This window comes from Danio rerio, chromosome 4 (genome assembly GCF_049306965.1).
Source record: "Danio rerio strain Tuebingen ecotype United States chromosome 4, GRCz12tu, whole genome shotgun sequence".
NCBI classification, from domain to species: Eukaryota; Metazoa; Chordata; class Actinopteri; order Cypriniformes; family Danionidae; genus Danio; species Danio rerio.
In genome coordinates, this window is record NC_133179.1 from 72,473,931 (window position 1) to 72,498,754 (window position 24,824).

At 42.1% G+C, this 24,824-nt stretch overlaps 2 protein-coding genes and 1 long non-coding RNA gene across 9 annotated transcripts in view; 1 reads left to right on the plus strand and 2 right to left on the minus strand.

Annotated features, from left to right (window-relative positions):
• Positions 1-24,824, minus strand: part of tmem19 (transmembrane protein 19) — a 1,055,620-nt gene that overhangs the window by 189,627 nt on the left and 841,169 nt on the right. The window lies entirely within an intron of this gene.
• On the plus strand, positions 1,261-4,347 carry LOC141381946 (uncharacterized). The gene is made up of 3 exons (XR_012402857.1): positions 1,261-1,649; positions 2,367-2,553; positions 2,859-4,347. It is a non-coding gene; the product is annotated as an uncharacterized lncRNA (long non-coding RNA).
• On the minus strand, positions 5,781-21,702 carry LOC100536648 (solute carrier organic anion transporter family member 1C1). Of its 6 annotated transcripts, none has more exons than XR_012402519.1 (16): positions 21,480-21,604; positions 19,508-19,636; positions 18,429-18,570; positions 16,205-16,337; positions 15,952-16,058; positions 15,716-15,868; positions 15,530-15,628; positions 10,935-11,138; positions 10,685-10,849; positions 10,532-10,603; positions 10,408-10,452; positions 10,154-10,319; positions 9,882-10,066; positions 7,575-7,639; positions 6,815-6,932; positions 5,781-6,710 (listed from the first exon to the last, which is right to left on the minus strand). XR_012402519.1 is itself a non-coding variant. In XM_021475288.3 (15 exons), exons 2-15 carry the CDS (start codon positions 19,589-19,591, stop codon positions 6,569-6,571), a joined length of 1,959 nt encoding a protein of 652 aa, XP_021330963.3. In that variant the 5' UTR covers positions 19,592-19,636; positions 21,480-21,702; the 3' UTR covers positions 5,781-6,568. The 6 variants fall into 6 exon arrangements, 4 of the variants coding, with proteins under 4 accessions (XP_021330963.3, XP_073804483.1, XP_073804482.1 ...); XR_012402518.1 differs by lacking the exon at positions 21,480-21,604 and adding an exon at positions 19,843-20,233; XM_021475288.3 differs by having other exon boundaries at positions 10,408-10,603; positions 21,480-21,702.

Consider the following 24,824-nt stretch of genomic DNA (forward strand, 5'->3'; position numbering starts at 1 on the left):
TTCCTGATCTCGCCTTGTATCCTGCTATAGTCTAGTTCATGTTTATCTGTCTTAGTTTCTTGTTTTGTTGTTTATTTGTTACTTTGCACTTTAATATATTAAAATCTGCACTTGAATCCGCTCCCTGCTGAAAAATCCAGCTTAAACCAGCCTAGGCTGGTTGGCTGGTTTTAGCTGGTTGACCAGGCTGGTTTTAGAGGGGTTGTGGCCATTTCCAGGCTGGTTTCCAGCCATTTCCAGCCTGGTCTTAGCTGGTCAGGCTGGAAAATGACCAGCCAAATGCAGCTAAAACCAGCTTGACCAGCCTGGATAAAGCTGGTTTTGGCTGGACTCCCAGCTTGGCTAGGCTGGTCAAGCTGGTTTTAGCTGCTCATCTCCCAGCCTGACCAGCTAAAACCAGGCTGGAAATGGCTGGAAACCAGCCTGGAAGTGGCCAAAACCCATCTAAAACTAGCCTGGTCGACCAGCTAAAACCAGCCAACCAGCCTAGGCTGGTTTAAGCTGGATTTTTCAGCAGGGCTATCTTTTGTTCCCGTTTTTGTTATTGTTTTGATCACGCCTAACATGACATTTATATTGTGCAACATATATTTGTAAAGTCTTTATGCATAGTGCATATTTTGAAAAGGGAAAAGACAATAAATCGTTGTACGAATGCTGTAATGTTTACACAATTTTCGGTTAAAAATGCATGAAGGTCATGTGACCATCAGGAAGATGTTCTCGCGGTCTCCCGAGTTTGTTCTTCCGAGGACACTTGGCAAGACCGGTCTCCACAAAAAGGCAAGTCCGTTCTCTGCATTCTTAGAATTAGGAAACAGCCACAAAACCAGGAACACTAACAGGAAGTGACTAGACAGGAAGTATATTTTTAACGTAAAATAAAAGTATTCCTTTTTTTTTTTTTAAATGAAGTAGATTAATTGCTAATTATGAATGTCATATTTCACCAAAAAGAATATGTGTAAAAATATTTAAAGAAGATGTTTTAAAGTGAAACTCCTTAAAGGGCAACACAAACTCATTTAAATTAAAATCTGTTTTTGCAATAGTGGGGTAAAAACTCACAAGCCATAATCCCTGCCTTATACAAGAGCAACAAGTAAATGAGTGCTGCTATTGATTCCTTCTGATGTCTGAGCAGAGGACTGAAACGGCCATGTAGGAGGTGAAACTGCAGGCACAGGCTGATCCTCAAGCACACGGACCCATAGATACAGACCTGCTGCCCTCTGCTGGAAATGGACTTGAAACACAGCTGCAGATGTGGAAAACCTTTATTCTTTATACTCATAACATACAAAGCATCCACCTTTTTCCACACATGACACAACTCACTTCAAATAGTTAGATTGTGTTACAAACGCTTCATAAACATAGAGAAAATGGAGTGTGCATTTGGCTTTTTGGGTTTGTTTTTAAACTTCATTAAGGAATACATTAAGATTGACTTGTGCTTTAGAATATTTGTGGCCAGATTATTTTCTCTTTGTTTTCCCCACACAGCACACTAATATTCAATTTGCATCTGTACAGGGCTGGAATGGGACCCATTTTTGGCTGGAGAGTCTAATGTTGTGTTCGCACTAGATGCGGAAAGCACGGATAAATTGCGCTATTCGCGCGTAAATAGCCTTGTGAACATTTGAGTTTACTCGATTCGTTCGCACGTCATACCCCGCTTCATTCGCACGTTAAATTCACTTCAGAACAGACGCAGATTCACGTGATGGGCAGGGCTTCTGTCTGCCCGAAGATTCTAGCTTCATAGCTAAATGGCTAACATGGATTTTTATGAAGAAAATAACAGTGTTTATGTGCTTTATGAAGACTGAAAAACAGCATTGATACGTTTAGGGTCGTGTCTGAGTCCACTACATCCTTTCAGAGGTGCATCCAGCTCTGTGAGCTCATAAACTCCTCCAGAAACTGAACCTGGATGACGAAGGCTTTCAGCGGTGCTTCTGACTGAGCCAAGCCCAATTTGATGAACTGTTGTCGGTGTTCTGGGAGAAATCCTCCAGCCAACACCGACAACAGGCCATACGTCACAATCACGCCCCCACAAGAGCAAGCTCCTGATTGGTTAACGCAGCGCGAATGTCCGCTTAAGTTCAGATTTTCAAATTCGAGTGATTCGTGCAAAACACATTAAATGCGGCAAAACGCTCAATTCGCGCTGCGCCATTCGCGCATATCGCGCCGCAGTGTCTATTCGCACGTTTGCATTAAATTAACATGTAAATCACTCGCGCTTCACGCGCGTTCCACATCTGGTGTGAACGCAGCATAATGCTGTGCACCAGACGCGGAACGCATGGATAAATTGCGCTATTCGCGCGTAAATAGCCACGTGAACATTTGAGTTTACTCGCTTCATTCGCATGTTAAATTCACTTCAGAACAGACGCGGATTCGCGTAATGGGCAGGGCTTCTGTCTGCCCGGTGACTCTTGCTTCGTTATTTAATAGCTAACATGGATTTTATTGAGAAAATAACAGTGTTTATGTGCTTTATGAAGGCTGAAAACCAGCGTCTTTTCGTTTGGAGCCGTGTCTGAATCCACTAGATCCTTTCTAAGGTATATCCAACTTTGTGAGTTCATAAACTCCTCCTGAAACTTAACCTGGATGACGGAGGCTTTCAGCGGTGCTTCTGACTGAGCCGAGCCGAATTTGATGAACTGTTGTCAGGGTCGGCTGGAGGATTTCCCCCCAGGACGGCAATAACAGATGCTACGTCACAATCAGGCCCCCACAAGAGCAAGCTCCTGATCGATTTTAGCCAGGTTTTAGAGCGGTTTTGGCTATTTCCAGGCTGGTTTCGAGCCATTTCCAGCCTGGTCTTAGCTGGTCAGGCTGGAAAATGACCAGCCAAATCCAGCTAAAACCAGCTTGACTAGCCTGGTTTAAGCTGGACATAGCTGGTTTTGGTTGGACTCCCAGCTTGGCTAGGCTGGTCAAGCTGGTTTTAGCTGGTCATCTCCCAGCCTGACCAGCTAAGACCAGGCTGGAAACCAGCCTGGAAGTGGCCTAAACCCCTCTAAAACCAGCCTGGTCGACCAGCTAAATCCAGCCAACCAGCCTAGGCTGGTTTAAGCTGGATTTTTCAGCAGGGTAGTCCCACAAAATGTATGACATTTCATAATCTTACTTTTCAGTTGACCAAGATTTCTAAAAATCCGTTCTTTGATTGGTCTTAAGTTTTATTCAGATTTTCTAAGATACTGAATTTGGGCTTATCTTTGTCACCAAAATCATTCAAATTAAAAGAAAAAAACGTTGAAATATATCCGTTTGTGTGAATGTAAATTTAAAAACTTTACAAGTGTTTTACATTTATAAACAACATTATACAGTGCATGGACGTTAATATACCAAATAAAAAGCACAACAGAGGTCTTTTAATACAGCAAGATTTGTAAATTATGCTCTTCGACAATTTACATCAAACCTCAAAATGTTTTATTAGCGTCAATAACTCATAACTGTAATTTGTGTCCATCAAATATGTTACAATTAACAAGCACAGTGTTACAAACATTGAATTTAAAACACCAAATTTAACTTGAATCATTAATAATATGTTAAATGGGTAACACTTTAGAATAACTATCTGTTATAACTAGTTAATAGATCATTAATAAACTGTTATTTAATGAGTTACAAATGACTTGTTTAATAAAAGTTAATGGTTTGTTAATTATTTACAACAGTGCCTTACAGATAGCCAATAGATAACTTACATGCTGTTAGTTAACCAGTTATAAATGACTTGTTAACTGTATTTTAATGATTTATAACTATAACTAATAATTTAGTAATAGATCACGAACAAGCTGTTGGTAAATTATTTACTAAAGACTTGTTAAGTATCAGTTAATAGTTTATATATGTTATTGGGACGTTATTCTAAAGTTGCAAGTATTTTTCATTTATTTACTCTTAGTAAATGAGGAATAGTTGTAACTTTAGAATAACGTCCCAATAACACACATAAGCTAATAGCTAACACTTCACTAGTATATTAACTCACACTTTACAGATCAGTTGATCATAGTTTGTTTACCATCTAATAATACCAGTGAAACTTTGTAAAACAGCGAATGGATGGAACAAGTTCAAGCTGAAGAAATTTGATTTTAAAATTGAAAATATATAATATTTGGACCTTAACCTTGTTCCACTCATAGTCTTTTCCGTGTGCTGTATTTTACCAAAGAAACTCCACAGATGAAATGTTGAACATTGTGTTTAACGTATAGAAACACACACTGAGCCATTACATGGCAGAACAGCAGCATACAACAGAATACAAACCCATGAGCTTTGGGCACTTTTTGTGCTAAACATAAAAACAAAATAAATAAAAAATTCTTTTATTAGAAAAGTTTCACTGGTATTATTAGATGGTTAACAAACTATGAACAACTCATCTGTAAAGTGTGAGTTAATATCGCCGGCAGCTAGCTCTCTGCAACTCTCACATGGTCGCTCACTGAAGCTAAGCAGGGCTGCGTCCGGTCAGTATCTGGATGGGAGACCACATGGGAAAGCTAGGTTGCTGCCGGAAGTGGTGTTAGTGAGGCCAGCAGGGGGCGTCTCTGTCCATCATGGCCTCCTAACCCTCCAATTGGCTTCATCACTGTTTCCTCTCCACCAATCAGCTGGCGTGTGGTGTGCGTTCTGGCGCAAAATGGCTGCCGTCGCGTCATCCAGGTGGATGCTGCACACTGGTGGTGGATGAGGAGATTCCCCCCACTGTGTAAAGCGCTTTGAGTGCCCAGAAAAGCGCTATATAAATGTAAGGAATTATTATTATTATATACTAGTTAAGTGTTAGCTATTAGCTTATGTGTGTTATTGGGACGTTATTCTAAAGTTGCAACTATTCCTCATTTACTATTCAATTCAATTCAATTCAGCTTTATTTGTATAGCGCTTTTACAATGTAGATTGTGTCAAAGCAGCTTCACATAAATGGTCATAGTAACTGGAATAGTGTGGTTCAGTTTTTAGTGTTTAAGTTCAGTTCAGTTTAGCTCAGTTCAGTGTGCTTTAATCATTACTGAGAGTTCAAACACTGAAGAGCAAATTCATCGATGCGTAGCTCTACCAATCCTGAACCATGCGAGGCAGTGGCGACAGCAGAGAGGGAAAAAAAAAACTTCACCTGATAGGAGTGAAGAAAAAAAACCTTGAGGGAACCAGACTCAGTTGGGCATGACCATTTTAATTTCTCCGCTGGCCAAAAGTCTTGTGCAGAGCTTCATTCGCCGTGGTTTAGGCAGGAAGATGGCCTCAGCGAAGACTCGTCTGTCCCTGGAACGTCGCTGGAATCAGTCTCATGTTCTCCACTCCCCACGACCATCAGCGCAGCAGCAGCTCAGGATATGGCCTGGTCCCGGATATGGAATCCTTGGGATCATCACGTCGCTGGTCTTGGATCCAATCAGTGACTCCGCATAATCTGAGGACCTCGGGATGAGTATCTAAGAGTGATTTACTAAGGTGATTTACTAAGAGTTAATAAATGAAAAATACTTGCAACTTTAGAATAACGTCCCAATAACATATATAAACTATTAACTGATACTTAACAAGTCTTTAGTAAATAATTTACCAACAGCTTGTTCATGACCTATTAATAATGTATTAGTTATAGTTATAAATCATTGAAATACAGTTAACAAACCATTTATACCTTGTTAACTAACAGCATGCAAGTTACCTATTGGCTGTCACGTTATGGTGATCAAGAACAGGAACAAAAACGGGTGTAGAATCCAAGTGCAGATCTTTAATGTGAAAGTGCAGCAACAGTGACAAAATCCAAAAATCAAAGTAGCAAATTAACAAAATAAACAAACAAACGAGCAACTCAAACAGATTAAACTCGAACTAGACTTTAACACTAAGACAAGATACAAGAGCAAGAGTAAGATCAAGATCAGGAACAACATACCAACAAGGACAACGACCAACTGACAAACAGAGGATGAATGACTGAATATATAGTCCAGGTAATCACAGAGAACGGAGACAGCTGTGGTAGTAAATCAGTGTAGATGACAGACCAGGTGTGTATGCGAAAAAATGTATGGAAATGTAGTTCTAAAGCCACTGTAGTCCGCTGGGGGTTGCTGGCGAACTACAGTGGCATCTGGTGGACAAACACAGTCATGACAATTGGCTATCTATAAGGCACAGTAATAAATAATGTACAAACTATTAACTTTTATTTAACAAGTCATTTGTAACTCATTAACTAATTACTGATCTTTAAAGTAGTTATAACGTATTGTTATTCTAAAGTGTTACCATTAAATGTCATGAATAAATATAAATTACTTCTATTAATAGTCACACACAAATTATGAAAATAAATTAAACCAATAGATTTTTTTTTTACCTAATTATATTTTTAAAAACTGCAGCAATAACATTTCTAATAATGCATATAATAATTATAATACATAATTAAACAATGCACACATGCATAACACATGCAATTAAAAAAAAATTAAACACCACAGAACATTCATTTACCCTCCTGGTGGTCTGGATTTTACAGCATAGGCTGTTGCAGTTTTATGTCTTTGGACATTTGTTTATCGTTCCGAAATTCTCTCTTTATTTTTATGGTGGCTATCCAGAGCAGGGAACTGGCTAATACTCGAAGACACATGGTCAGCCCCTGAAAGAGGAACCTTATGGGGACCAATAATAGTTTAGTATTAGTTAGAGTTTCTATACATTAAAATTTATAGAATTAAAAAGGGGAAATATAATAGTTGAAGTCAGATGTGCTCACCTGAATGTCTCAATGTCATAGATTCTGCAGGCACCTCTTCCACACGATTTCTTCAGCCCCCATTTTAGACAGGTCGAGTCAATAAGAGCACCAAAGTAAATGGGAGCAGGAATACCACCTTTAAATAAAGTGAAACTGAATTGAAAATGAACAGTACTGGACCAGGCCTAGATGTAGGTCTTGGGCCAGGGTGTCCAAAGTCGGTCCCTTGAGGGCCAGTGTCCAACATAGTTTAGCTCTGAATTGCTTCAACACACCTGCCAGGAAGTTTCTAGTATACCTAGTAAGAGCTTAATTAGCTGGTTCAGGTGTGGTGATTAGGGTTGGAGCTAAACTCTTCAGGACACCGGCCCTCCAGGACCAAGACCCTTGTCTTCCCTGCTGAAAAATCCAGCTTAAAACAGCCAAGGATGGTTGGCTGGTTTTAGCTGGTTGACCAGCCTGGTTTTATAGGGGTTTTGGCCACTTCCAGGGTGGTTTCCAGCCATTTCCAGCCTGGTTTTAGCTAGCCAGGCTGGGGGCCCAGCCAAAACCAGCTATGTCCAGCTTAAACCAGGATGGTCAAGCTGGTTTTAGATGGTTTTAGCTGGTCACTTTCCAGGCTGACCAGCTAAGACCAGGCTGGAAACCAGCCTGGAAGTGACAAAACCCCTCTAAAACCAGGCTGGTCAACCAGCTAAAACCAGCCTAGGCTGGATTTTTTAGCAGGGTTAGGCAATATAGTAAATATGTTGTACCTTACCAAACACCACAAACTCACCCAAAACTTTTACAGCTAACAGTAACATTCCCACGGAGAGAGACTTCAGCTCAGGATCCACAATCCTGCAAGAACATTTGTCAATAAGCATTTTAAATAAAAAATCTAATATTAATACAACATTATCCTCAAATCTAATAGCTTCATATAAGAGTGCTGTTTTTGGCCTATGTGACACAAAAATTGTGAGTAGGGTTGCCATTGGCAAAATATATGCAGTATATGTTTTAGGACTAACCAATTGACACTTTGTGGATGAATCATTAATAGAATTTAATTAGCAATACAAATACAGGTATGTCAGTATGCCAGTATGGTGTCAGGGTTGCCAAAGAATTGACTCCTTCACCTCAATCTGAACACAATGCCCTCCACATCCCAGTGCACTTTTTCCTCTGCTTCACTCCTACCACTCCTAATTAATCACCTTACAGGGATTTGAACTGTCTCTGTGTCAGTGTCATCTCTCACCTGCGACATCCGGTGGAGAATGCTGGCAGATTGAGGAGTAACACGTGACAGGTATTATAATCTGGACTGTTTTTTTGTATGCCGCTCTCTCTTTCTCTCTAATTTCACCACTCGCGCCTGGGGCTAAAGATGAATGACATCCTCCACCAGCTTGCAGAGCTGGGGTGCCATCAAAACCAGCTCGCGGACTTCGCCGCTGGGAGTGAGAAGGAGAGGCAGGTGGTCAGTCACCAGGTTTTGGCTCTTTTGAGCCTAACTGGAGCCTGTAATGCGTGCCAGTACCAGCAGCAGTACCAGTAGCAGACACTAGCCCAGCACACCTCAGCCATCAAGCAGGCACTGGAGTTGATGCAACCGGCCTGCATTTGGCTGTTGAAAGACCAACCATCAGCCATTGAGAGGCTTGTTATTGACCACCTGCTGCAGGTGTTGCCCTCTTAGCAACGACAACTTGTTCTGCTCTACACCTCTGCCACCTGGCCAGAGCTGATGGAAGACATCAAGCTGGCAACAGCATCTGATCCCCAGAAGGTGAAAGAGTGGAAGAACCCCAAAATGGCGACCTGCAAACAAAGACCCATGGCCCCCTCGCCACCAGACGAGAAGTCCTCTGTACCATTGCCGACATCTGGAGATCAGGTATGCTTATTGACCCGGACCGCTCCCCAAGCCCCTGCAAGCCGGGCAGAGCCAGCCCTATGCACTATGAGAAGGCACCTGAAGACACACAAGCCCCAGGGGGGGAAAACGTTAACTAGAATGTAAAACTAGACTGGGCTGAGAAGGCAGGGCAAGACAAGACTTGAGACTATGCAGTACCACAGAAGGAAAACAACAATGGAAAACTTAACTAGTAATGTGATAACAAGGTGGGAGGGACCTAGACGGAGACAGACGCCACATGCTCATCCAGCTCAAATTAAGCAATGACTACATCTCAAGTTGCTTAAGGGCTGGGACACGCCGGGTCGTAAGGTCATCAGTCTTAGGAGAAAACCCCAGACTTCCCTCTCCCCAGACACTTACTCCAGCTCCTTAGGAGGGATCTCGAGGCATTCCCAGGCCAGCCAAAAAGACACAGTCCCTACAGCATGTCCTTGGTCTTTCCCGAGGCCTCCCCCTGGTGAGACATGCCATGAACAACTCCCTAGGTATGCGTCCAGGAGGCATCCGAAACAGATGTCAGAGCTGCCTCAGCTGACTTCTCTCGATGTGGAGAAGCAGCGGCTCTACTCCTAACCTCTCCTCCTCCACCTGTCTATATAGGTGCACCCTGCCACCCTGCAGAGGAAACAATTTTTGGCTGCTTGTATCCGAGAGCTTGTCCCTTCGGTCATGACCCAACTTACTCTAAAAAAAAGTTACACTTAAAAGCCACTTGGAGGTGAGGAATTTGTGTTCAGATTTAATTATCAGAACATTGATATGTAAACATGTTCTATCCTCAGAGGGTCAATGGCAAAGTGAGTGACCAGAACAAATAATACTGTAGACCAGGGATGTCAAACTCAATTCCTGGAGGGCCACAGCCCTGCACAGTTTAATTCCAACCCTGCTCTAACACACTTACCTGTAGGTTTTAGGCAAGCCTGAAGAACTCAATTAGTTTGATCAGGTGTGTTTTATTAGGGTTGGAGCTAAACTGTGCAGGGCTGCGACCCTCCAGGAATTGAGTTTGACATCCCTGCTGTAGACAGTGGTAATGTAAACACACAGCATTGTTAACAGGATGACCACAGTGGTGTAAACGTACATTTAAACTTTTTGTTTATTTATATTCTACTCTTGAGAAGCAAAAAATATCAGCAAACAGTACAGAAAGAAGTCAAATGGAACCTCATAGACATGGTGAGAAAGGGAACAGTGCCAAGACTGTACACAAAGAAGGCCAAAGACTGCAATCCCAGATAAATGTAGAAGAATCTGTTGCAGTTGGGATCTCGTGAACACTGGCCAAGCACTGCGGAGGAGTTACCAATGCTCAGTCCCCAGCTCTGAATACACCCGCAGTCATGGAATGTCTGTCAAACGGAAACAAGACAAGAAAGCGGAAAATACTCTCACAAAAATGTAATAAAGAATATAAGTTTGCTGTTTTCCTCATTTACCATATTCCATCCTGCCCCCTTGGTGGAATTACAGCCCGCATGGCAAGGTGAAATGTAGGTCACTCCATTCTCTCCACACACTGGATCCCACTGGAGGTCTGGACACCCACAGTCAGCATTGCAAGAAGGGAGTACATCACTTATAATATCCTGAACTTCAGTAGATCTGCCACATGAACAATTCATTATGTTGTCCAATAACCTACAAGTGATTTAAAAATGAATACTTTAAATATGCAGATAGCGATAAGAACCTTTGATAGGGCGCCGTAACCCCAGCGACATCTAGATTCTTACAGCTGAGAGCAAAGAAAGTTATGGTCAAAAACAATGTGGTGACACCAGTGTACAAATTCACTCTTGCAGATGCCAGCAGACCCCATTTAAACCTCTTCATCATCAACCCACTCAGGAAAATACCCAGAGCAAATGTTGGAATCGATGTAATTCCTGTGAACAGTATAAATAAACACAACATATTCAAACAGACTGAAAATAAAGGAAAACTCCAGTAACCATCACATTCGTCACCTATCAGAAAGTTGGTTTTCGATGCACTTTGTCCAAACTGCTGTTCCAGATACTTTGGCGTGTATGTTATGCCTATGGCAAAGTCGTTGAATGCCACTATACTGTGAGCAAGGTACAGAATGTAGATCTTATTGGCAAGCAGACGCTTAAAAGATGGTGCAAAATCTAGAAAACAAGTAAATAGGCAGTTTTTTAAACAATCCGAAATTTTTTTTTAATGTAATGTGAGAACTTCATAAGGATGCCATACCTTTGACTATCTCCATAATGCTTGGTGGATTTTTGTGCTGTTCTGAGGGGTGGTCTAGCTCTGAGATTTGGGAATTTTCAGGCAGAGCTCTTGGCAGGAACCCAAAAGGAAAAGCAGCAAGGAGAGTCAACAGGCCAGACACCACATAACCCAACCACCAAGCCCCAACCCAGCGAGAGTCCTGTGGTGTGATGGTCACGCTTTCTTATAAAGAGGACAGAATACACAAACAAATATTACATTTGTCAGATGAAGACATATGCAGTTGTGACAGTGTATAGGATAAGTGGTAGTGATTGATGTTGATAACAGCCAATCAGGGGCCAGTGCTGCCTATTTTAGAGCCGGTTGGCTGTGCTAGGTGATGTGTCACCTCCAGCCCCGCCTTTCTTGTTCCGCGTTTGTTGACATCTGTTTCAGGTATGTTAGCGGTTATCTCTTTCCCTCTCTCTTTCTCTTTCGATAACGTTTGGATTAATCGTCGTGGTTTCATTTTTAGCCTGGTTTTTCGTTGGTTTTCCTGTCGGTTGCCATGGAGTTAATGACTGCCATCCATTCAGCTCGCTTGTAGCATTAATGGAGATGACTAATTCGTGAATACATGAGTGTACTTCTCCCGGCTTGGTAAGTTTCTTATGTAGGGATTAAAGGGGAATGCTAGCGTGTGATTTTGCAAACAGTAACTGTTTTGCAAGTGCATATCTCTTGTAGGATTCTCCCTCTCTGTCCTGGGCGATTAGAAATGCAGATCTAGCATCTGTAACGTTACTCCGGTCGTGTTTGAAAGATTCTGTTATCCTGAGATCTCTAGTGAAAAGAACTACTCCTGCTGTTTACTCCTGCTACTACTATCTGCTGCTGCTACATTTACTGTTGCAGTTACTGCTAACTGCTACAGTTACTGCTAACTGCTACTACTAAGTGTGCTTTTTGAACACAATGGAGCACTGGTGATCCCTCCTATGTGTGACCTCAGCCCTGTAAGTTAGTTTATTCAATTTATTTCTCTGGTTAATTTATTTTTCATATTTACTTTGTAATAACTTGTTGTTGTTGTTGTTGTTGTTTTCTGTAAATTTATTTTCTTTATTTTTTGATTTACTGCAGTTACATTGGAGGGAGGTGCTGGCAGATTGTTCAAAGAATTTTATGTGACTATTTTAATCTGCCACAAATTCTGAAAATAAATTTTGTACTTTTATACTATACTCATGTATCTTGCCTATCCATATGAGAACTGAACCTGTGTGGCCTAAGAGTAACGTTTAAGCCAATTTCTATTTCCTGGGAGAAAACTTCTCAGGTGGCATAGTCGAATTTGCTTTGTGGATAATTTGTTAATCCCTACTCTCTCCCCATATTCCCTCGCGTCACACAGTGAATCAACCAGGTTGGTTATTGACAGCAAAGGAATATGATGTGCAGATGGTAATGTATTATAGATGTTGAATGGTAAATGTCTTTGGTTCCCCCTTAGTAGATCACTATGAGCTTATGTTGAGTTGATCGACTAGGGCAGGGGTGCTCAATCCTGTTCCTGGAGATCTACCTTCCTGTACAGTTTAGCTCCTACCCTAATCAAACCCACCTGAACCAATTAATTAGGACCTGAAATCCACTTGATAATTACAGACAGGTGTGTTTGATAAGGGTTGCAACTGAAATCTGCAGGAAGGTGGCTCTCCAGGAACAGGATTGGCCACCCCTGGACTAGGGGATTCCCTTAGAAAGGCCAATCACTCTGATTTATATGTTAAGTGCAGCTCTCACAGATGTAGCCACTCCACAATTAAGAGTTTAAAGGTTGCCTTGAGAGGAGGCTCATAAGACTTTCGCTTCAGAAAGTGTGAGCACCCGCTGTTCCTCCCAGCACTGTGGTGAGCAGTTGCCAAGTAATCCCAGTCGCTCTCCCGCTACTCGTCAGCACAAATCATGCAGGCTTTGGATGAGTCTACAGTGCGTCCTTTGGGGTGGCTGCACACTCGTTCAATGACTCAGGTGAACAGAAATACAGCGTGGCATCAGAGAGTGAATCGTTTTTATCTGAAGAAAGCACAGGGCACACTCTTTAGTGCTCGTGGCCCCAGCTCCATTTAGTTATAATGGCTGTGCTCTTCCGGATAGATGCATGGAATGCGAGAACATAACAGATTGACATGGTCGGGACTCTGCATGCTCGGCACAATCCCCAAGGGGTCCTGGCTGAGCCGCACGCCATCTCTCCTTAGGGGTCTTGCATGACTTACTCTAACCACCAAGTCAGCTGTCTGTTCCCTGGGAAGAGGGATGGTCACACTGCTGGTCTGGAAATGCCAGCTTGGTGACACTTTTGGGGACTTTGCCTAGGAGTACTCATTGGTAAAGGAACATGTGCCTATGGTCAAAAAGGACAGCAATAGTTGACACCCATGTGAGCAGGTTCTTGAGTGCCTGGGATGTGTTGCTTTCCAGCTTGCCACCTCGATGCAACAGTTTAACAATGCCCAGGAGGTCACGATTAGAGGATGGGCTCCTTCCTCTCATGCCTCCAGCCTACTTACAGGACACTTAGAGCAGATTAGCATGGCAACACGCTTACGTGCCCTTCCTCAGGTTGTGCTGCTTTTTGAGGAGGGTACTCCTACCCCAAGCTGCCCCACTGCGGTGGTCACTCTGATGGTGCCACTGGTACTGGTTCTGTCAGCCTGGTTAGCCTGTCATAGTGGCTAGTGGTGTAGTTACTGTGGTAAAATCTACAGCTGCCCATCTTGTGAAGAGATTGCTGTTCTTTGGCAAAAGTCGCAATTATACCGTTCTTCCAGCTGAGATGTAAAACGTTTCTCAAACCTACTTCATCGCACCCCATTCAGATCAACCAAGAAAAGAGTTCCCTACCCTTCACATGGAGTTGATCTTTTCTTGGAATGGACCTGAACTCAGGCGCTATGTTGCAGTCAGTACTGACCTGTCAGAGTAATTTGACAAGAAACATTGGACCTGAAAGCTTTCAGAGTTTCCAGGGACATATGACATCCGCAACCGCTACATGACACTCCGAATAGGACATATGAGACCACTTCAGTACACTTAGGGTACACTTTAACTCATTGTGTTGCTGTGCATTCATTCCCTGGATGAACCTTGCTTCTACAGATCAGCTTGATCAGGAACAAGTTTTCAGATATATGCCTGGCTGCATTGGCATATTTAATGCCTGAAGTTGTTGGCAGTGTTTCCCAATCTATGTCGGTTCCAGCTACACGTGCTGTCAGGATGGACAGCATGGCCATCGCATTTCACCAGGCATGGTAAAACTGTTACCTAGCTTCGCAGATGAGCTCAACAGTGCAGCCCTTGGCTCTCACAGCAGATTGTGATTCCAGGAGAATGGTGGCTCGACCCTGGTGCGGTCCAGTTGCTACTGTGGTTCAGGAAAATCCAGGTCACCCTCTTGTGCTTCTAGGTATCCACCTAATCCAGTTCCATCTTCTCTGTTTAAGATCTCTCTTAGCATGGAGGCACTGATTTATGGCTGGCCCCTGGACAGGCACAAGCATGTAGGCATTTTCTGTCAACAAATCATGCCTGGAATTTGGACCAGCTAACTTATATGTTATTTTGAGACCTCGGCCCTGCTGCATGCCCAAGGTTCCTACCACTCCTTTCAGGGACCAAGTAGTGAACCTCCAAGCGCTGCCTGTGGAGAAGGCAGACCCAGCCCTCTCGCTGTTGTGTCTTTAGGCTAGCTTTAACTGTTTTTGCAGTCTTTTTTTTAGTCATTTAGCTGCAAAGATTTCCTTTAGTCACTTTTCATGAACCTAAAGGCTGTGGTTAGTTGTGATAAACAACCACAAAAACCCAACATGAATCATTATTGACTACTCCTCCAGCTCAGTCTTGATACTTCCAGCATTCAGTTCTCAGGAGCCTTTCCTTTTAGCTGTTCCACATTTGTCGCTCCATCTCCCTTCTACCTTATTAGATCAGTCCACTGACTTTGTCCAGACTGATAGATTCTCCAGCTCCAAATTCTATTAGCCTTTTAAGGTTATTTTCATCTGGAGCTAACCTGCTGGTCACAACAATTAAGGTTGACACCCGATCCTTGGTCACTTGCCCTATTATGCTATCTTGTTTATTGCCTTGAAGCGTCCTGGTCTTCGTGGTCTTATGCTCTGCCGTGTTCTCCTGTTCCACAGTGATGGTACCAAGCTCTGTGAAATTCCAACGCAATCTCACGGCAATTCGTAACTTTTTGATTTAGTGGCTAATTTGTATGATCTAATTCGTACAATTTAGTACGATTTGCTCATCACCCAATGATGATTGGGATTAGGGGCCATGCCTCCTTTTTAAAATCTTACATTTTCGTACGACTGAACTAGTTCAAATTCGTACGAATTAACCACTACACTGACAAAACGTAAAATACTTACGTTTTCTCGTGAGATCAGGCTGGATATTCACTATTCTGCCAGCTCTAGAACCTTGTTGTTTACAATTTTTGTTCTTCAAAAACAATAAGCATTACCACAGTGCATATATGAAAGTAATATTGAGTTTCATTTAGTTAAAAACCACTAAGATAGCTGTACACCTATTTCTTTTTAACTCACCTTGATTCACTAGGCCGATATCCACATAAAGATTAGCACATAGAGATCCAAGTGAAAAACCAACAATTGGCCCAATCACTCCAATAGTGTTTAGACAACCTACAGAAAACGAAGACAATTTTATTGTGTCATATGAGGGATATTACTACTACTGCTACTAATAATAATAATGATAATATCTCTCACCAATGTAAAAAGCTGAGTTTTCTGGCCGTGCATAATCATCAATGAATGACATTCCCAGAGGGACAATGCTGGCTTCCCCAATCCCACGCATAGCGTTTCCCAAAAGCACGATCACCCAAAAGGGTGAGCTTTCAGCTTCCTCTTTTTGGCATCCTAGACAATACATATAGCATGAACTGTTAGGTATTGCATTTTACAATTAAAATATCCCATATGCCTTTCACATAACGCATTACCAGAGTAAGGCTGTTGAAGAGTTTCCTGAGAGTCGGATGAGCATGTAGAGATCACAGTGAAATTACCAGCATCATTAGTGTGGGTGGCAGCTGTACCATACTTGTACCTGCCAGAATAAAATGAGACATAAATAGTACATACTGTACAATATTTCAGATATAGATCCTAAAGAATGCATATGCTTAAAGAGTGGATCTTCATTAACTTTAAAATGTAATATACAGAGTATTCTTTACTTTATTCAAAACTCACCGGCCCATAATGAAATGAGGTGAAGCCATTAGCAGAGTTCCTATACCCATTAGCAGAACCCCTGCTCCAATGATCTTGGGCCTGTGAAACTTAGCACCAACATAGCTTACCAGGGTAATGACCAACATATTACCTGGAAGCAGATCACAAATTGTACATTATTTCATAGGATACAAAAATCAACTGTCTCATTTTTGTTTAACAGTAATGGACCCTTTGCTAAGCCCCGCCATCCTTAGTTACTGTTGCTACGCCTGTCAAGCTTTCGTGCCTGGCACGGCTTTGTCAATGTGTGTGCGAACAGGTGAGATATCCGAGAAAGCCAAACAAGGACTTCAGTATGCATTACAGGAGTATACCCTACTAAAAAAAACAGCTTAAACCAGCCTAGGCTGGTTGGCTGGTTTAAGCTGGTCAGCCAGGCTGGTTTTAGAGGGGTTTTGGCCATTTCCAGGCTGGTTTCCAGCCATTTCTAGCCTGGTCTTAGCTGGTCAGGCTGGGAGATGACCAGCTAACACCAGCTTGACCAGTCAAGCCGGGCTGGGAACCCAGCCCAAACCAGCTATGTCCAGCTTAAACCAGGCTGGCCAAGCTGGTTTTAGCTGGTCATTTTCCAGCCTGACCAGCTAAGACCAGGCTGGAAATGGCTGGAAACCAGCCTGGAAATGGCCAAAACCCCTCTAAAACCAGGCTGGTTAACCAGCTAAAACCAGCCAACCAGCCTAGCCTGGTTAAAGCTGGATTTTTCAGCAGGGTATTCACAACATAATAGGCAACCGATTAGAGAATAAATCAATCAAAATTGAAGCTAGCTTAGCCTAGCCGCCTTATATGCTAACCATACAACAGCTTAGCTCATGCTCAGCAGGAGAGGTAAAATTTTAAAAATAATCTAATAATAATAATAAAGGCAACCGTGATTTCTCTATTTTTAGCAAAAAAGCCTGATAGATTAATTGTTGTGCAATGAAATATAGCGTCACTGGAAACACGCATGACAGTGCTATTACATAGTTCATTCATAGATCAGAAAGGGAAACTGGTGGATTTGTGCTGAATATTAGCATTATTGACCCAGAACAGTGTACAGTAAGTTACATATTACTGTCAGTCGTTATACATTAATGAAAAACAGCTGCGGGTGAAGTACATTGATCGCAGCTGCCCAGTTTGTGATCAAATCTCGGTTCTGTTGATTTGTAATTTCAAATATTCCCCTGCTGAAAAATCCAGCTTAAACCAGCCTAGGTTGGTTGGCTGGTTTTAGCTGGTCGACCAGGCTGGTTTTAGAGGGGTTTTGGCCATTTCCAGGCTGGTTTCCAGCCATTTCCAGCCTGGTCTTAGCTGGTCAGGCTGTAAAATAACCAGCCAAATCCAGCTAAAACCAGCTTGACCAGTCTGGTTTAAGCTGGATATAGCTGGTTTTGGCTGGACTCCCAGCTTGGCTAGGCTGGTCAAGCTGGTTTTAGCCTGTCATCTCTCAGGCTGAGGAGCTAAGACCAGGCTGGAAATGGCTGGAAACCAGCCTGGAAGTGGCCAAAACCCCTCTAAAACCAGCCTGGTTGACCAGCTAAAACCAGCCAACCAGCCTAGGCTGGTTTAAGCTGGATTTTTCAGCAGGGTCGTAGCTTGAAACAGATAAAATGTAAAGTTCAGTAAAGTTAGCAACAGATTCGCATCTTCTGGATCAATAACTCGTGTAATTATGAATTATTCCCTATTAGTATGACTAAGTTACTAACGTTATGGCGAAGGCTTAAACGGAGCATTACCCATAATACCGAGCGAAGAAAAGGGATAAGACCACTGTGAAACAGAACCTGCTTTGTGTTTTTGTAGGAAACACAGTTTAGATCTGTTTAGGTGTGTGAGTTATTGCTGTCGGTCTATCACTGAATGTGTCAGGAATATCAAAACAAAACCAACTTATCTCCGCTCCTTCAGCGCCCCTCACACAGCTTGTTCCACGCTGGCATTTCTCCTCTTGGGTTATAGGTTTGAAAAGGGAAAAAAAATCCACCATCCCATCCAAACTTTAAGGATACCGGGTATCAGATTTGCACAATCCATACGCACTCGCTCGAAAGCTTGACAGAGCCCCTGCGAGTAGCTACAGTTGCTAAGCCACGATTGGTGGGTGGCGGTTTTTGGGCGTGGCTTGGCGAAGGGTCAATTCAATCACAGTCATCTTCTGCCTGAATCTTTACTCTGCACCTCAACTCACCCATTTCAAAGCTGCCATCAATGAAACCAACGGTGGAGCTCGGGATCTCAAACCGCCTCTCAATCTGAGTGATGGTGCTTTTGGTGTAAGACCCCGTCAGGGATTTAGAGAAGTAACAGAAGGCGAGTGCGCCGATAAACATCTTTTTAGAAACAAAGATAGCAGAAAGAGTATTACTCCACTAAAGGTATTATAGGGTGCTTTCACATCTGTAGTTCGCTTCATTTGGGCCGGACCAAGAGCAATAAATGATACATTGTTGCATCTTCTGCCGTCTTTGGGTCGTTTTCACACCACACTGCTGGCTTTGTTCCGAACCAGTTGAAACGAACCAAAAAGCAGTCATGTGACAAAATCCACATCTCTCATTGGCCAGATGTTGTTGAACATATTTCCTAAACTGCTTATTGATTGGTCAGAATTCACGTGCGGGAAAATGCCAGTGAACTCCCGCAGGTAAACAAAACCTTTTACTCTGGAGGGACGACTGCGCTGGCTGATTGTATCCCTGCTTTAGACAAACTATACATTACGAAAATGAAGCGCGGCCGAGGCTGGAAAACAGTGTTTAATGCATCGCTCGTCACTTCAGGAGGAGACGTGAATTAATTAAGCTAAACTGCAACATGGTCATCTTGCGGAAATATTACCAACGATCCATCAGGTAATGTTTTCCCCCTCTCTGTTGGTAAAGCCCTGTCAACAAATATTTTTCCTCCATATTCCATAATGCACAGCGCATCGGCCTACGGCAGCTGAATTACTCCATAACGTGCAGTACTTTTAGCGGTTGGACCTGTTTTAGTAAGGATCATATTCTCACCACAAACGAACCGCTCCAGGGATCATTTGAAAGCGTACCGAGACCACCTCTTCAAGCAGGTCTCGGTACGCTTATTTGGTCCGCTTTTGGTGCGCACTCCAGTACGATTGCTGCATTCTCACCTGCCCAAACGAACCGCACCAAAAGGGAAAACGAACTCTAGTTCGATTCAATCGAACTAAATAAGGCAGGTGTTAAAGCACCCATAATCAAATCAAGTGATCAGCTAATAGTAATTTAAGACTTGCGGTCTTGCCTTCAGACTTGTGGAGCAGCATTTGTTTTGAGATGTTTTCTGATTTCTGCCTGAATATTCCATCCCATTTGTGCTGCCTTCCATGATGAACGATTAGCCAGGAAAAAGGACCAATGCTAAAAGACAAATCTGAAAAGCAAAAAGTTTAAAATTCAATCATTTAGTCTGCTAAAAAAATATGATTATAATTAATTAAAAAATAAATAATGGATTATATTTAAAGTAATTATTATATAAAAAGGCATCCCTTTTAAAACATGTCAAAATATTTAACTGAACGGAAAAAAAAATCATGAATAAAATCCTCGTTTCACGTTTTTTTGAACAATACTCACAAGTCGTCTTCACATTGAGGGGAAGTCCTGAAGGCACCTTTATATTCGCCTACACCTGTTGTACTAACGATCATATACAATATAGTAATACTTTAACCCTATTTATGTCCGAGGAGGACAATGTATATGTATGCATTTTTAGAAGTGGACATTTCTAGATGCTAAATATATTCTTGGACAAAGATATGCGCTAAACTATAAAGCTTAAAAATGGCTTGACTCAACACTTTGTCGGTTAGAATGTGGATGCCTGTCCGTTGTCCCTTCTATTGTGTGTATTTATGTGGCACAATCTACCGAGAAAATGAACTTTACACAGATATACCAGTAATGCATGATTGGATTAAGCGCATTAATCAAACATCAACCAGCAAAAACTCAATGACACCAATGACAGCTCGAGGCTACAGCGCTCAAGAGCTATCTCAGCCCTTAACTTGCAGTTAATAAGTGGTAAATTATGGCAATGAAATCACTTTCCTGGAAATAATTGCTAAAGCTAGCAAAAAAAAAACATCAAGGATGATCATTTGGCCAACCCAGGACTAATCCTTATTGGAAGATCCACTACCACATAATATTAAATAATCACGTTATTTCGATTTTTTAAAATGTAGTAACATTTTGGCTGTGTGTAACTATCCACATCTACTTCGCAATCGTAAAAAAATCCGTTTATCAAACTTGTATAAAAATAAATGTTACATTTTTGAATGGCAATCAATACAAATCATTGTGCTCTTCCTATTAAATTAGGTGCTGTGGTGATAATCGGATTTATAACAAATATTAACATCAATATTTTGGTATTGATATTAATATTTTAGCCTCGCAAGAGGGCACCAATTAAGATTAGATTTTTTTGTCTTGTTTCTAGTCTAAATATCTAAAAATTCCTAAATCAAGAGGAATTTTCTAGATAAGCAGAACATATTGTCTTGTTTTGAGAAATAATCTGCTAATATTAAGTGAGTTTTTCTTTAAAACAAGCGAAATAATCTGCCAATGGCATAAGCAAAATATTCTTGTTTTTCCTTTTGACATAAGATTAATTTGCTTGTTTTAATGAAAAACTCACTTAATATTAGCAGATTATTTCTCAAAACAAGACGATATGTTTTGCTTTTCTAGAAAATTCTTCTTGATTTGAGAATCTTTAGATTTTTGAACTTGAAACGAGACAAAACATCTAAGAAAGAAAAGCATTTTTTGCAATGTAACTGGTAAATAACTCCTTTTAAACGGGGCGCCAGACAGCTTCGACTGCCAAAATAATATACAGCATAGTTAACGATAAAATGTTGTTCATTGAATTATACAAACGTAAAGATGTTTATCATCTGGCCAAATCTGAAGGATATTAAATGTGTATTTGTATTCAAAAGACTAAACAAGGGTAGCTAAAATGACCGAATGTACAATAAATGAAATGCACTTTAAGTCATGAAGGTGATCAATCTTTTTTTAAAGATACACTAGAGTCTGATAAGTTAGACCTGATTTTAAAATAAGAAAAGCTGAGGAAGATTTTGTTAGTAATAAATATGAGTTATAAACATCTTATTAACTAGGGTATTTTATAATAAAACACACTATGCCAAGGTCTCTCTTAGAGGGTTGGAAAGTGGTATATTTACGTTTCTGCCGTTGACGCAGGGGTTGAAAGAAGTCGGATCTTCTTGCAGGTCTTGAAGCAGGGGAATGAACAGGCTCTCTTGAGCTTTGGGTTATTGACAGCTGATATTAAACAGTCCATTTGCATTCTGTTCTAGCGCAGTGAGCCAATAAGAAGAGCTTGAAGGCGGGGCAAGTACTGTGGGCTTTGTTTACTGCAAGTTGACACGTCAACTGTTCTGAACCATTCCTGAGCGCTGCGTTTGGTGTTTTTAGGTGCAAAGATGCTTAATGCCTCCTAATTCTGCTGTAAAAAACTGGTCACATGACATTAATTTTATGCACTCCCAAATATATTTTGACATCGTATAGATACAATTTTGGGCGCATATGCGACCAAACCGGTCGCAATTTCAAGCTCTGTCTCATATCCACAGCTTGTTCCCTAATGCCAGACCCACTGTTGGTTATAGGAGGATTACATTAACGTTATAGCCATTTTGCGAGCTAGTGCAACATTTGCCTGACTGGAGTAGTGTTTGGAGGTGGGCATGTTGCCTGTCACATCATTTGGGATGCCTTCCCTGCTGAAAAATCCAGCTTAAACCAGCCTAGGCTGGTTGGCTGGTTTTAGCTGGTCAACCAGGCTGGTTTTAGAGGGGTTTTGGCCACTTCCAGGCTGGTTTCCAGCCATTTCCAGCCTGGTCTTAGCTGATCGGGCTGCGAGATGACCAGCTAAAACCAGCTTGACCAGCCTAGCCAAGCTGGGATCCAGCCAAAACCAGCTATATCCAGCTTAAACCAGGCTGGTCAAGCTGGTTTTAGCTGAATTTGGCTGGTCATTCTCCAGCCCGACCAGCTAAAACCAGGCTGGAAATGGCTGGAAACCAGCCTGGAAATGGCCAAAACCCCTCTAAAACCAGGCTGGTCAACCAGCTAAAACCAGCCAACCAGCCTAGGCTGGTTTAAGCTGGATTCTTCAGCAGGGTTGTTGAGCGTTGTTGCACTGGAAACAAGGACAGATGGTCTCTGTCTCAATTGCCACTTTTCTGCTTAGATGAGCAACTCCACCGATGTGCAGCTCCACTAGTCCCAAACAAGCAAGCCAAAGGCGACAGCGGCGATTTACCAATTGACGGAAGAGAAGAGTGAACCTTGCAGTTCTCCTCTGGCCAAACCTCCTGAGCAAATCTGCAGTCTGGACATCGGATGCTTAGGAATGGTGAGTTCTGTTGTGATGGAGATCATGCAAGTCCAAGTAGACATTAGCGGGTGTTCAGACTAGCAAAAGGGATACAGGCCAGGTCGATGGACATAAGGAAAACAGGCAGACTAACATTATCACATAATCTCTGGAGAGCGATCGCTGGTTCTCACACGAACACTGTAGCTGCGTCCCAAATCGCATACTTATGCACTATTCTACGCCATTTTGTAGTATAAATAGTGTAAGTAGTGGGTTCACACAGTGAAAACTCTAAAAATAATAAGTGCACTTTAATTACCCGGATGATGCACTCATTCAGCCGTTAAAATGAAGTGTGTAATGATGGACACTTCACGCACTCAACGACCGCAAGTTTGCTTACGTAGCGGAAGGGGCGGAGCTATCGGACGTTGTTGAACATGTTGAATAACTTTATTTATTTTTGATGGTGAAAGCAAAATTCTCCTGCGAGAGTGATTATAGCGCCTCCCGATGGTGAATGCGGTTATACTCACGGCAGGTATTATTTGATAAGTCGGTCGTTTATTTCACTGATTTGGCAACCTTCAAACGTCATCAGGGAAACGGTTTCAATTTCCGCTTAGTAAAAAAACATTAGTGTGCCATTTGGGACGCCACTACATGCATATACTATCCTGTTAAGTGTGTAAGTGCATAAGTACATAGTGCATGAGTGCATAGTGTATAGTGTGCCATTTGGGACGCAGCTCTTGAACTACACTTCCGCCTTCCTAGACATACATGCTCTCCGGTCAAACTCACGCCTGCTCACTCATCAAGATTGATTACACTCTCACCAGCTGAACCTTGTCAGAGACTGATAACACACCATACATAAGCCATTCATTCACCCATCCAGTTTGCCGAGTCTTGTTAGCTGTACCAGGACATTACAACGCATTTCTCCCTGTCTTGTTTATCCGTATTTAGACCCTAGCCTTGTATTCCCTGTTCTCCTGTTTAGCTGCCTGCCTTCTAACCTATTGCCTGTAAACTGACCACGATTCTGGACTGCATGCATATACCCATTTGTACCATTTTGATCATTGCTTGCCTGACGCAGAATAAAGCTTCATTGTGGATCTTACCTTGTCTCTGTCACTCTCCCCGTCGTTACAAACATGAGAGTAGATGCCAGTTAAATTGGGTTCTTTTTCGGAAGTGTTCCCTGCTTCCGTTGCTCGGATTATTGCAGTCTAATAAGAGGATTTGGATTCCAAAGATATGAGTTTGTGTTTTATGTGTTAGCTAGCAGCTGATTTAGATATTCTAACAGATTTTAGATATTGGGAATTATCCATTGTTCAGAACTAATTGAGCATAATTAATTGGGCGACATGGTGGCTCAGTGGTTAGTCTGTCACCTCAAGGCAAGAAAGTCACTGGTTCGAGTTCTGACTGGGTCAGTTGGCATTTCTGTGTGGAGTTTGCATGTTCTCCCCGTGTTGGCATGGGTTTCCTCCGGGTGCTCTGGTTTGCCCCAAAGTCCAAACACGTGCGCTATAGGGGAATTGAACCAACCAAATTGGCCAAAGTGTATGTGTGTGAATGAGTGTGTTTGGATGTTTCCCAGCACTGGGTTACAGCTGGAAGGGCATCCACTGTGTGAAACATATCCTGAATAAGTTGCCAGTAAGATTTGACCAATCGGGCCGGTACATACATGCTTAAGCTGATTGGTCTGGTTGAGGTTGTCTATCACCAACCAACAACATCAAAGTCTGGATCCAATGTGAGTGACTGAACGGCCAACTACTGAACATTTAATTTCAGCAAAACATCATTCATTGATCAGTGTAATTGATCATTAATGTATATTCAAATTGTTCGGTCAAATGGAGAACCTTATGGGCCAAAGTATTGGGAGACAGAGTGTCCACAGACCAAGGTCTACATATCTGTTATTGTCTGAGGTGGAATGTCAACCTGAGGCTACGCTTATCCCATCAGGCAGTATCTCTTTGTCATCTTATAGCAGATGATTTAGATGCAAATACACTCCACGTTGTTGTGAAAATAATTTCTGCACTGTATTTTTTGTGAGCAGATCTCGCCAACATCCAGTTCAACTGGCAGAATATCCCAGCCTGCTCTAAGTTCAGCTATACATGCAGGAACATCAAGCCTCGTCCGACATGCA

Bases quoted from the DNA above. Each gene is read 5' to 3' on its own strand.
- LOC100536648 (XM_021475288.3), bottom strand. From the start codon at position 19,591: ATGGAAGGCAGCACAAATGGGATGGAATATTCAGGCAGAAATCAGAAA. The intron at 16,338-18,428 runs GTGAGTTGAGGT...ATCTGCTTCCAG, and splicing joins TGATGGCAGCTTTGAAATGG to GTAATATGTTGGTCATTACC. The intron at 16,059-16,204 runs GTGAGTTTTGAA...TTATTCTGGCAG, and splicing joins CCTCATTTCATTATGGGCCG to GTACAAGTATGGTACAGCTG.